The 13,343-nt window shown below is 40.4% G+C and overlaps 1 protein-coding gene across 2 annotated transcripts in view; it reads right to left on the reverse strand.

Moving 5' to 3' along the window:
• The window catches only part of LOC124789401 (neuronal membrane glycoprotein M6-a), a 53,012-nt gene that overhangs the window by 25,431 nt on the left and 14,238 nt on the right, over positions 1 to 13,343 (reverse strand). For both annotated transcript variants that reach the window (XM_047256741.1, XM_047256742.1), the window contains 2 exons: positions 6,631 to 6,790; positions 6,215 to 6,374 (listed from right to left, as the gene is read on the reverse strand). In XM_047256741.1, coding sequence (XP_047112697.1) covers positions 6,215 to 6,374; positions 6,631 to 6,790 — 320 coding nt within the window. The remainder of the gene's footprint in view (positions 1 to 6,214; positions 6,375 to 6,630; positions 6,791 to 13,343) is intronic.

Below are 13,343 nucleotides of genomic sequence, written 5' to 3' on the forward strand. Positions count from 1 at the left end.
TCCATCACTAAATTGGTGATCCCTTGATGCCGCAGAACGTGTCCTACTAACCGATCCCTTCTTCTAGTCAAGTTGTGCCACTGACTCCTCTTCTCCCCAATTCTATTCAATACCTCCTCCCTCATTAGTTATGTGATCTACCCATCTAATCTTCAGCAGTCTTCTGCAGCACCACATTTCGAAAGCTTCTATTCTCTTCTTGTCCAAACTATTTATCGTCCATGTTTCACTTCCATACATGGCTACACTCCCTACAAATACTTTCAGAAAAAGACTTCCTGACACTTAAATCTATACTCGATGTTAACAAATTTCTCTTCTTCAGAAACGCTTTCCTTGCCATTGCCAGTCATTTTATATCCTCTCTACTTCGACTATCATCAGTTATTTTGCTCCCCAAATAGCAAAACTCCTTTACTACTATAAGTGTCTCATTTCCTAACCTAATTCAGTCAGCATCACCCGACTTAATTCGACTACATTCCATTATCCTTGTTTTGCTTTTGTTGATGTTCATCTTATATCCTCCTTTGAAGACACTGTCCATTCCATTCAACTGCTCTTCCAAGTCCTTTGCTGTCTCTGACAGAATTACAATGTCATCAGCTAAACTAAAAACAGAGGTATTGTAATTCAATGTTTAGCATTTGCGGATGATTTTGCCATTCTTTCTAAAAACCTAACAAATGCTAGAATACAAATCAACCTCTTAGAAGAAATAGCCAACAAAGCAGGTTTAAGAATATTTGCAGAAAAAACAAAATTTATGACAAATATAAAAAATACTCTGGAACCCCTAGGCAACAGATATTGGCCAGATAAAGAGGGTAAATAAATTTAAATATCTGGGAGAAATTATCCACGAAAATGGATTAGAAAAATTCGCTGTAGAAGAAAGAGTACATAAAATGCAGAGAGCTAATGGAATAACTAGGAACGTTTACAACAAAAGGTGTCTGTCTAAAAATTTGAAGATACAGAACTACAACACAGTAGTAACACCAGAATGTCTTTATGCAAGTGAATATTTAGTACTGAACTACACATTACACAAACTTGAAGCACTAGAGAGAAAAAAATCATTCGAAAAATACTTGGACCATCAAAAAGACAGAGGTATGGAAAATAAGAAGCAATGAAGTTTATGGCAACATAGAAAACATAAATGAAACACTACGAAAGAGGCACCGTGCTGTTTTTTGGACACACATACAGAATGAACAGCATCAGGTTAACCTAACAGATTTTTAAATATCTTTGGGACACGAAGTCAACAATAGCCTGGATTCAAGAAGTTAGGAAAGATTTGGAAAGAAACAATGTAAGTGAAAAAGATGCAACAGAAAGAGAGATTTTCAAGAGGAAAATGTTAAAAATGCAAGGATTCCAAGGCAGGAGGGAAAAGAAGATAGGAAGATAGGGTCAAAATGGACCGAGATGAGAGAAAAAATATATATATATATATATATATATATATATAAAAAGAAAGATGATGAAACTTACCAAACAAAAGCGCTGGCAGGTCGACAGACACACAAACAAACACAAACATACACACAAAATTCTAGCTTTCGCAACCAATGGTTGCCTCGTCAGGAAAGAGGGAAGGAGAAGGAAAGACAAAAGGATATGGGTTTTAAGGGAGAGGGTAAGGAGTCATTCCAATCCCGGGAGCGGAAAGACTTACCTTAGGGGGAAGAAAGGACAGGTATACACTCGCACACACACACATATCCATCCACACATACACAGACACAAGCAGACATTTGTAAAGGCAAAGAGTTTGGGCAGAGATGTCAGTCGGGGCGGATGTACAGAGGCAAAGATGAAGTTGAAAGACAGGTGAGGTATGAGCGGCGACAAATTGAAATTAGAAATTATCGGAGATTGAGGCCTGGCGGATAGCGAGAAGAAAGGATATGCTGAAGGGCAAGTTCCCATCTCCGGAGTTCTGACAGGTTGGTGTTAGTGGGAAGTATCCAGATAACCCGGACAGTGTAACACTGTGCCAAGATGTGCTGGCCGTGCACCAAGGCATGTTTAGCCACAGGGTGATCCTCATTACCAACAAACACTGTCTGCCTGTGTCCATTCATGCGAATGGACAGTTTGTTGCTGGTCATTCCCACATAGAACGCTTCACAGTGTAGGCAGGTCAGTTGGTAAATCACGTGGGTGCTTTCACACGTGGCTCTGCCTTTGATCGTGTACACCTTCCGGGTTACAGGACTGGAATAGGTGGTGGTGGGAGGGTGCATGGGACAGGTTTTACACCGGGGGCGGTTACAGGGGTAGGAGCCAGAGGGTAGGGAAGGTGGTTTGGGGATTTCATAGGGATGAACTAAGAGGTTGCGAAGGTTAGGTGGACGGCGGAAAGACACTCTGGCTGCAACCCTTCTTTCCATCAGTCCCTATACCAGTTCCAAACCAAACAATCCATTGCCCTCACCCACCTAATCCTTCACCTACACACCCACTCAGCCAATCAACACGCCCATCAACTCCTATCCTTTGTAAAAATCCTCAATCTTTCCTCTCCCACATCCACACCTGTTGTTCAGAGCATCCTCCTACAGGCCAACCGCAAATTAGAACAGCATGCCACCCTCCACCTTAAAAAACTATCCAATCTCCTGGTTTCCCACCTCCGGAAAGGCAACTCACTCACCCTTCACAACCTTTCCAGCAAACCTCAACCTCCTCTCATTGCACACAAACCCAGTCTCTCCCATCTACTCAATCTCCCACTTCCAGCTCCACTCCCTCCAAAACCTCAAAATTCCAATCAACGCAATCTGGAACCACAACACCCCAATTCAGTAGTTAACCTTTCCTCCAAACCTCTCTCCCAATCCGAAACCTCTGTCCTATCCAAAGGCCTCACCTTCAGCCCCACTCCCAGATTTAACCAAACAGCCCTCGTCAAAGATTTACTGTCCTACACCCGTACTCTCTGCTGGAAATATCACTTTGCCACGAAGAAAAATGATCCTAATCCTACTCCTAATGATCCAACTCCCCAAGACACTATCCAAATTGAACCATGCCTGGAACAGTTCCATCCTCCGTCACAGCGGGACCCACCTCCTCTTCCTCAAAATCACCCTCTCCTAACCTTCCAGGAATTTCTGACTTCCAGCCTTGCCTCTCAATCCTTCTTAAAAAACCTTAATCCTACTCCCAACATCACCACTACTGAAGCCCAGGCTATCCGTGATCTGAAGGCTGACCGATCCATCGTCATTCTTCCGGCGGACAAGGGTTCCACAACTGTGGTACTTGATCGTCGGGAGTATGTGGCTGAGGGACTGCGTCAGCTTTCAGACAACACTACTTACAAAGTTTGCCAAGGCAATCCCATTCCTGATGTCCAGGCGGAGCTTCAAGGAATCCTCAGAACCTTAGGCCCCCTACAAAACCTTTCACCCGACTCCATCAACCTCCTGACCCCACCAACACCCCGCACCCCTACCTTCTACCTTCTTCCCAAAATTCACAAACCCAATCATCCCGGCTGTCCCATTGTAGCTGGTTACCAAGCCCCCACCGAACGCATCTCTGCCTACGTAGATCAACACCTTCAACCCATTACATGCAGTCTCCCATCCTTCATCAAAGACACCAACCACTTTCTCAAACGCCTGGAATCCCTACCCAGTCTGTTACCCCCGGAAACCATCCTTGTAACCATTGATGCCACTTCCTTATACACAAATATTCCGCATGTCCAGGGCCTCGCTGCGATGGAGCACTTCCTTTCACGCCGATCACCTGCCGCCCTACCTAAAACCTCTTTCCTCATTACCTTAGCCAGCTTCATCCTGACCCACAACTTCTTCACTTTTGAAGGCCAGACATACCAACAATTAAAGGGAACAGCCATGGGTACCAGGATGGCCCCCTCGTATGCCAACCTATTCATGGGTCGCTTAGAGGAAGCCTTCCTGGTTACCCAGGCCTGCCAACCCGAAGTTTGGTACAGATTTATTGATGACATTTTCGTGATCTGGACTCACAGTGAAGAAGAACTCCAGAATTTCCTCTCCAACCTTAACTCCTTTGGTTCCATCAGATTCACCTGGTCCTACTCCAAATCCCATGCCACTTTCCTTGACGTTGACCTCCACCTGTCCAATGGCCAGCTTCACACGTCCGTCCACATTAAACCCACCAACAAGCAACAGTACCTCCATTATGACAGCTGCCACCCATTCCACATCAAACGGTCCCTTCCCTACAGCCTAGGTCTTCGTGGCAAACGAATCTGCTCCAGTCCGGAATCCTTGAACCATTACACCAACAACCTGAAAACAGCTTTTGCATCCCGTAACTACCCTCCCGACCTGGTACAGAAGCAAATAACCAGAGCCACATCCTCATCTCCTCAAACCCGGAACCTTCCACAGAAGAACCCCAAAAGTGCCCCACTTGTGACAGGATACTTTCCGGGACTGGATCAGATTCTGAATGTGGCTCTCCAGCAGGGATACGACTTCCTCAAATCCTGCCCTGAAATGAGATCCATCCTTCATGAAATCCTCCCCACTCCACCAAGAGTGTCTTTCCGCCGTCCACCTAACCTTCGCAACCTCTTAGTTCATCCCTATGAAATCCCCAAACCACCTTCCCTACCCTCTGGCTCCTACCCCTGTAACCGCCCCCGGTGTAAAACCTGTCCCATGCACCCTCCCACCACCACCTATTCCAGTCCTGTAACCCGGAAGGTGTACACGATCAAAGGCAGAGCCACGTGTGAAAGCACCCACGTGATTTACCAACTGACCTGCCTACACTGTGAAGCGTTCTATGTGGGAATGACCAGCAACAAACTGTCCATTCGCATGAATGGACACAGGCAGACAGTGTTTGTTGGTAATGAGGATCACCCTGTGGCTAAACATGCCTTGGTGCACGGCCAGCACATCTTGGCACAGTGTTACACTGTCCGGGTTATCTGGATACTTCCCACTAACACCAACCTGTCAGAACTCCGGAGATGGGAACTTGCCCTTCAGCATATCCTTTCTTCTCGCTATCCGCCAGGCCTCAATCTCCGATAATTTCTAATTTCAATTTGCCGCCGCTCATACCTCACCTGTCTTTCAACTTCATCTTTGCCTCTGTACATCCGCCCCGACTGACATCTCTGCCCAAACTCTTTGCCTTTACAAATGTCTGCTTGTGTCTGTGTATGTGTGGATGGATATGTGTGTGTGTGTGCGCGAGTGTATACCTGTCCTTTCTTCCCTCTAAGGTAAGTCTTTCCGCTCCCGGGATTGGAATGACTCCTTACCCTCTCCCTTAAAACCCATATCCTTTTGTCTTTCCTTCTCCTTCCCTCTTTCCTGACGAGGCAACCATTGGTTGCGAAAGCTAGAATTTTGTGTGTATGTTTGTGTTTGTTTGTGTGTCTGTCGACCTGCCAGCGCTTTTGTTTGGTAAGTTTCATCATCTTTCTTTTTAGATATATTTTTCCCACGTGGAATGTTTCCCTCTATTTTTTATATATATATATAGACACACACACACACACACACACACACACACACACACACACACACACACACACATAGATGAAAGAATACTGGAGGAAAAAGAAAGAATAACAAAGAAGGAAGCATTGAAATTGGTGCATGGTCCTTAGATGACCCAAACTAAGAAAGAATAATAATAATAATAATAATAAGCAGAAGAATACCAAAAGGCATATTCCACATGACAGTGGAAGGAGGGAAGAAAGGAAGGAAGATTAGAGTTTAATATCCCATCGACAGCGGGTCATTAAAGACAGTGCATAATCTCTGATTACTAAAGGATGGGGAAGGGAATCATTTGTATCCTTTTCAAAGGTACCGACCCAGTATCTGCCTAGAGCAACTTAGGGAACCACGGAAAATCTAAATCTGGATGGCTGGAAGGGATCTGAACTTTTGTCCTCCCAAAAGCAAGTCCAATGTGCCACCTCGCTCGGTCACACGATAGTACTGTCATTGCAGTTTATGGCCAGTGTCCTATAATTACTCATATTAATGGACAGCAAGTCTCTCACAGACTTGCTTTCTCTGCACATGTCTATTCTCATGTTTCCTTAAAAACAAAAATTGAAAGCAAGAAGTGTGTCTTTTCCTTACACTAGTGAGTATCAGAGTTACACTTTTTGTGTTAGAATTGTTTCTTTTGATGACAAAGACAAAAAACTGACAAACATACTCACCACTGCACAAGAGATTCGGCCCCCAACACGTGCTCCCCAGGCACGATAAACTTTGTGTCTCGTCGTCCCAGTTGCCAAACAGCCAACGAACAAAATCATAAGCCCAAGGGCACCCATGCTGGCTCCAATTATGACAAAAACCATCTGCACTGCTTCTAACCTATGCACAAAAATAATATTTAAGAACATACATACTGCACACATTAAGGAGTTACTCGATATTTAAAAAAAAAATATTTGCACAGCAAAAACAAACATTAAAAATTGTAGCAGTAACTTCTTCACATTCACATTAAATGAAAGCAAAAAGAGCTGCAAAATTTGATTTAAAAATTGTACATTTAATACTTGCACATTTTAAGGTGCCAGTTATCAGTTTGATAGACACATGTATTATCAAAAATTAAGTTTCTTACCAGCCAAGACGAAGATGGAAGACTTCATTGAACATCAAGATGCTGAGTGTCGCACCACGATACATGGTTCCACAAAATACACCCACTCCCACAATGCACATAATTGTAGCAATGAGGGTGGCATATGGGATGCGCGTCATGCAATCACGGCACTTGTCACCTGTACCACAAATTTTTTGAAGAGAAGATAACACTTGGTCATGTAGAAACACTAACTGTTGTCATGTGTAACTATTTTGCTCTTATTTCAATTAAAATTAAGCAATTTTCACTCTGGCAAAAAATTAAAATAGGAACAATCTATAAACAATTCTGACATCTAGAAATAACTAAAAAGAATTAAAATAGCTTAAGAGTAAAGGAGACTACTAAAACACACACACACACACACACACACACACACACACACACACACACACACACACACACACACCTACATCGTGCTGACTAAACAAGCATAATGCAGCTGCAGAGGTCTGCAGAAGTCCATACGGGAATATCTACATGTACTCTGGCTCATTAAAGGACTCATCAAAAAGCTAGTAAAGTTTTCATTCTTTTTTTGCTGCCTGCCAATGAATAAATGCTTTTACTATTCAGTGAGTGGTTTCCTTTAATTGTAAACTATTTACATTCTGACAGAACTTTCCTAACTACTATGAAGATACATGAATGTTGTTCTAATATGAAAATAAATGAATGTTATTGGTTATTCCACTTAGTCACAGTCTTAAAATGAGAATCGAATCTGAAATTTGTTATTGTATTTCAAGAACCCACTGTGTGACATACCTGATATGAACAATGGTCACAAGGGAGTGAGCTACACTAAAACATATCTTTTGGAATTAAAAGGGTTGACACTAAGAACAAAAGGTGGTAGGAAAAAGGGTGTAGCAAAGTACGAGAAGCTACAGAAAATGGCTATTCACAAAGAAAGAAAGATCTGGGGGTATCCAATATGTATAGCAGAAACGCATTCCGGAGGAAAGTTGAGTCAGAGACCGAGTTCATAGCATTTGCGCGTGCCTATTTATACGGAGAGTCACGTGATACAAAGCTGCTGAGGATTGAAAGGATATTTCTAGCTGAAATATCGCAAGAAGAATTGTCGCTGTCCCGAGTGCACGCCCGAAAGATGATTGAATATTATGTCCGCTGGGAAAACTTCAAGAATCACAACGTAGTGTCATGTTCCATGAATCATTTGCACAATAAGTTGTAATTATGTGGAATGGCTCATTTTACATTCACATCACAAATTATTTTGACAATATAGCTACATGCTGATCATTTACAAGTTTCTTAAAAAAAGTCAGATGAGAGTAATTCCTACCCACCAACTTTTACACATTACAGTAATTAAAATTCTCTTACAGGATAGGAGTTGTCGAGAAGAAACCTTTTCAGTTTGTTTCCAAATTTTTCTTTTCTGTCTGTCAGATGTATTACATCACTGGATAAGAGATCAAAAATTTTGGCTGTAGCATTGTGCACCCCTTTTTGCATTTAAGACAATTGATGTATCAGTCTAATACCAACTTGTCTGGATCCGGCAAACATGCAACCCTGGTTCTTATTTATCAGATTTTTGAATCACTAATAGCTGGAAGGAGGTGGTATATATCAATGTATCTTAATGCAATCTACAGTTTATGGTTTCTAACTTCAACTGATCACTAGAAAACTAGTGACAAACATTTATGAACAATAGTTGAGATTTGTTAATTGCAGTATTTGTTAACTGTAGCATTTTTAAAAGTACAAAAGTGATTTTAGATGTACAGGATTTTTAGTATTATGGGTCACAAAAGTTGGAGTGATGGGTATATATGCCTAGTATCTGCCTGCATTCATAAATGGAAATTGACAATGAAACTGCTTAGGGAATCACTGCAGCTTGGTTTGAAACATCTGAACAGAAGATTTCAGTAGCGTGCAGCATTTGTGAGGTAGTGAACAAATTTCAATTTAACACTACAGGAACACTTTCAGGCCGCTGCAGGATGTCTAAAGCTGCAAGCTAAACAAGTTTTCAATACATGCAAAGCATCACAACATGAAAGAAAGATGCCAGTTTGATCATGCATGTTAAAGCATTGCTTGCAGCATGAGGAGGTATGTTAGCCCTCGATCAAATCTTGCTGGCAGTGAACTGTCCAGCTAGATGTTGTTGGATGTGGTTTCTAGATGGTTTTCCACATCCACTAATACGCAAATACTTAGAAAATTTCTGCTCATTTCCAAAGGAATAACACTACATGCATACACTTGGGGTATACATATTCCATCCCATGGGGTAATGTGGTGGTGACAGGAAGGGCACCCAGCCACCCCTTAAATTAGCCATGCCTAATCTGTTAATAACTATGCATGTCCTGTGCCAAAGTGGCATAAAGGCACAAGACAATGAAGAAGACAACCAAGTGAAAGAAAGTATAGTTCAAAATTAACATAAAAGAACAATCATGTAAATGATCAGCAAGCTGCTATATGTCACTGTAAACATTTGACGAACTTCAAACCACAGAAGACTGCAGTTATGATTCATGGGACCTACACCTTAAATTCCTGTAAACTGATCGTGTTCTACTTGTGAGAGTAAGATACTACAAGAATGCCTAACCAGTAAAGGAAACAGTGAGGATTCAAGTTGGGATATAAAGTAAACATTAAAAGAAGAATAACGAAGTCAACAAAGCAGACAAACAGAACAATGTGCAAAAATGCGAAAATAAGTCCACAATACATTGTAATTATGGAATAGATTTTGGAATAATGCCGAAATCTGAAAGTACGCCATCTGGTAGAGCAACGCAAATGTGTGCCCAATCTGTATGGTGTCCACATGGCTATGGTGTGCCACAAAGTTTGGTGGAAATTGCCAAAGATGAACTGAAATACCTTGCCTAACTACACAGCCAAACACATGGCTTTCAAAGGTACACAGATGTTCATAGCCAAGAAATTTGCTGTGTGAGCAGGCTCAATGCTGTTCTGTATGCCTCATGCTGCACTGCGATTTAGTTAACTGCCATTTTCCTCAGCAACATGAAAGGGGACAAATACACCTATTAGGTCATATCTGGTGAGTTCTTGCCCGCTTGACAGAGAGACAGAGAGAGAGAGAGAGAGAGAGAGAGAGAGAGAGAGAGAGAGAGAACACACCATGATTTTCACGTGGCTTCACCATGTAGATGCAGTGCTGTACCTCCTGGTTAACAGAATTGGTCCATAGATGTAGAAAAATATTTAGATAAAACTAGAAAAGAGGAGAATTTGTGATACTGGAAGTGTGAAAAATATGACAAATTTAAAAAAAGGAGAGAGAAGTAGTACGAAACAGGCTGTAATAAGTATTTTGAACAGCACTTTTGCATTATTACTTTTATTTACTGAAACACAACTTTCAATGCTACATATTTCATTAATTGCTACCTATCTGAATAAATCTGACTTATGAGGCACTTGCAGCCAGCCAGCCCCCCACCCACCAAGCCAAAGCATGTAGTAGAACCAGCCTATGTACAAGATAATGTCACTATCACAAATGGAAATAAGGGAAAGCTTTTTAGCATAATAAGATTTACGGTGAAATAAATTAAATTTACTTACACCCAAAAACACTTTCTCATCATTCCTATACAATGTCTCAAACTTCACCTTTTTAAAAGGATACATAGGTATAATACTGAACACATATTTGATATTTTTAACAGATCTGGTATTTGTAGATAAAATAATAATTAAGTTACAATGGGATGGCATTTTTTTATTGAATGGATAATGCAAACTGTAATTATCTGAGAGAAACATAGAATGCAAATACAAATGGAATGTATACCTTAATCTTTAAAATGTGGTGTCTGTGGGAATGTGTGCACTTTTACTAAATAAAGAACAAGAACTCAAAAGGCTACTCTGAATACTGTTTTTTGTTATGTTTTTGTATGTGCCACGCATTGGTCCACTATAAATGAGTAGTTGCCTTTCCCATATTCTATGTATTAAACTTTAAAATGTTATTCCATTTCTTGTCTCATTTTAAACAAACTAGTAACCAGATCCCCTCATGTATTTTGATACAAACAAAGCTATTAATGTTAGTCTGAATTTGCTATTAATAAAGGTCACCAATTCTATTCCACATATGGTTATATGATTTTAATTAACTCAACTGCCAGCATAGCCACTACTTTAAGAAAAATCTGCTGTTTTTTTAAATTGTCCTTGCCAAGTGATGAAATGAAATCTTTTGCTCCTGGTGTAGTATTTATTACCTTAACATCCAACCTCTCCACAATATTCTTGTTTTGCTGGGTAAGTTATCAAAAGAGCTTCTGCAAAGTTAGGATTGGAAAGTAAATTTAAGTATTGCAGCCACTATAATAAAGACAACTATATGTCATTAGTCATCTCAAAGGTGAATATTATTTGCCATAAATGTCATTAAAATGTAAATATACTGACACACGAAAATGAACATCTAGGTCCTAAAAGACACCTCTGAAAGATGTGCCATTACATGTGACTTTACGTAATACTCTGGATGCCCATTTTTCTAAATATTTTATTGGCCATTGGTGCATTACCCCAGGAAAACAGCCCATCAGAAAATAGGGGGTAAATGTATGCAAAATATACTAATAATTTTAGATACAGATCAACATAACTAGAGGTAGTTTAAATGCTAAAGCAAGCCAAAATTAGATGTTTAGTCGCCTTATGTTTTAATCATCATGCACTAAAACAAGAAGTACCACAAAGGAATTATCAAAATGGGAAGGCAATCAGTAGATGTGATGTGCACGTACAGACAAACAAATGATTACAATTTTTAAAAAAAAAAAAAAAAAAAAAAAAAAAAAAAAAAAAAAAAAAAATGGATTGTTTATTCAAGAGAAAGAGGTTCAGAAATTGAGCAAGTCAATAATGTTTTGATCCACCTGTGGCTATTATGTGAGCAGTTGTTTGGCTTGGCATTGATTGGTAGAGTTGTTGGATTTCTTCCCGAGGGATTTTGTGCCAAATTATGTCCAACTTGCATGCTGGATCATCAACATCCCGAAACGTCTTCGGCCAGGAATCTTAGTGACTGGAGTAGAATTGTCTTCAGCAATGAGTCTCACTTTGAACCGAGTCCTGATGACCACTGAAGGTGTGTCTGGAGACACTCCAGACAGCACTGGGATGCCAACCCAACTGTCAGCCGCCATACAGCCTGACAACCAGGAGTGATTGTCTGGGGCGCCATTCTTTTAATAGCAGGACCACTTCTGTTGTCATGTGTAGCACTCTTACAGCACAAGTGGTACGTCAGCAATATTCTATGCCCCGTTTTCTTGCTGTTCATGGCAAACCATCCTGCGAATACATTTCAGCATGATAATGCCAGCCCAACCATGGCGAGAGTTTTTACTGCTCGACATACTCGCCAAATCCTACCATGGCTAGCAAGATCATCAGATCTCTCCGCAGTTGAAAAATTTTGGAGCATTTTGGGTAGGACTCTCCAACTAGTTCAGTATTTTGATGATCTAACATACCAAGTGGATACAATTTGGCACATTATTCCTAAGGAGTACATCCAACAACTCTTATCAATCAAGTCAAGCCAAATAACTGCTTGCATAAGTGCCTGAGGGTGGACCAACCTGTTATAGACTTGATCGGTTTGTGATGGTCTTTCTCTTGAATAAATCATCCAATTTTTCTGAAATAGTAATTATTTATTTGTCTGCAGGTGTACATCACATCTACCAATTTCCATCTCACTCTGATAATTCCTTCGCAGTCTTCGGGTATTATCATCCATTTTTACAATAAGGTACTATATGTAGCTTTGTTCTGTGTATTTAGTATTATGTATTGCAAGAATCTGTACTTCATTGTTATTTATTTGAAATTGTGCAACAGTTTTGCATTAGTATTAAGTTGTGATATTTACTGTTTAGCTATTATCTTCACAGTGTCAGATATGCCCATGCCACATGCAAACATTCTGGAAACCATCCTTGTGCTATATCTAAGACACTCTCCAACATTTATTACAGGTGTTCTCCTGACATATATACAATAATAGTTCTGTGGGGTCTGGGATTGAGAAGGAAAAAGCTACAGGCAAACTGAAGTTCTGAATTAGTCCACAATGCATGACTGACTTAGCTAAAAAGAGTACTGTCAGCAAATGGCAAAGTTCTAGGCTACAAGCCCAGATTTAGCACACTACTTATAGCCATCAGGAAGTTTCACTACCTTGCAAAAGATTCATTCTTGTTACTGAGTTTCAGTCTCCTGGTTTGGTATTAAGAAAAAGCAATCTTGGGGATTAAGGCCCCACTGATATAAATGTCATCAGTACAGAACACCAACTCAGTTGCAAACCGATGAATTGATAACAGCACTGGCTTAAAGCAGAATCTCAGAATTCACTTGAAATTATTTAAGGATAGGAAAAAAAGGGGGACATAATTTAGGTGAGAAAAAAGGAACAGAATCATCATTCTCCCAAATATCAGTTCCACAATTCCTCCATAGCCTGTGAGAGCTATACCACTGATACGAAGCATCACTGATTACGCAGAAGATTTTTAGAAAATGAACAATCTAAAAATAAGTCCATACTAAACATCAATACCATAAATTGAATTGTTCTTGTTTAGCCCTGCTCTAACTTCTGTTTAGTAGACCCTTTGGAATCTTGGAATCGAAAT

This window comes from Schistocerca piceifrons, chromosome 3 (genome assembly GCF_021461385.2).
Source record: "Schistocerca piceifrons isolate TAMUIC-IGC-003096 chromosome 3, iqSchPice1.1, whole genome shotgun sequence".
Taxonomy (NCBI): Eukaryota; Metazoa; Arthropoda; class Insecta; order Orthoptera; family Acrididae; genus Schistocerca; species Schistocerca piceifrons.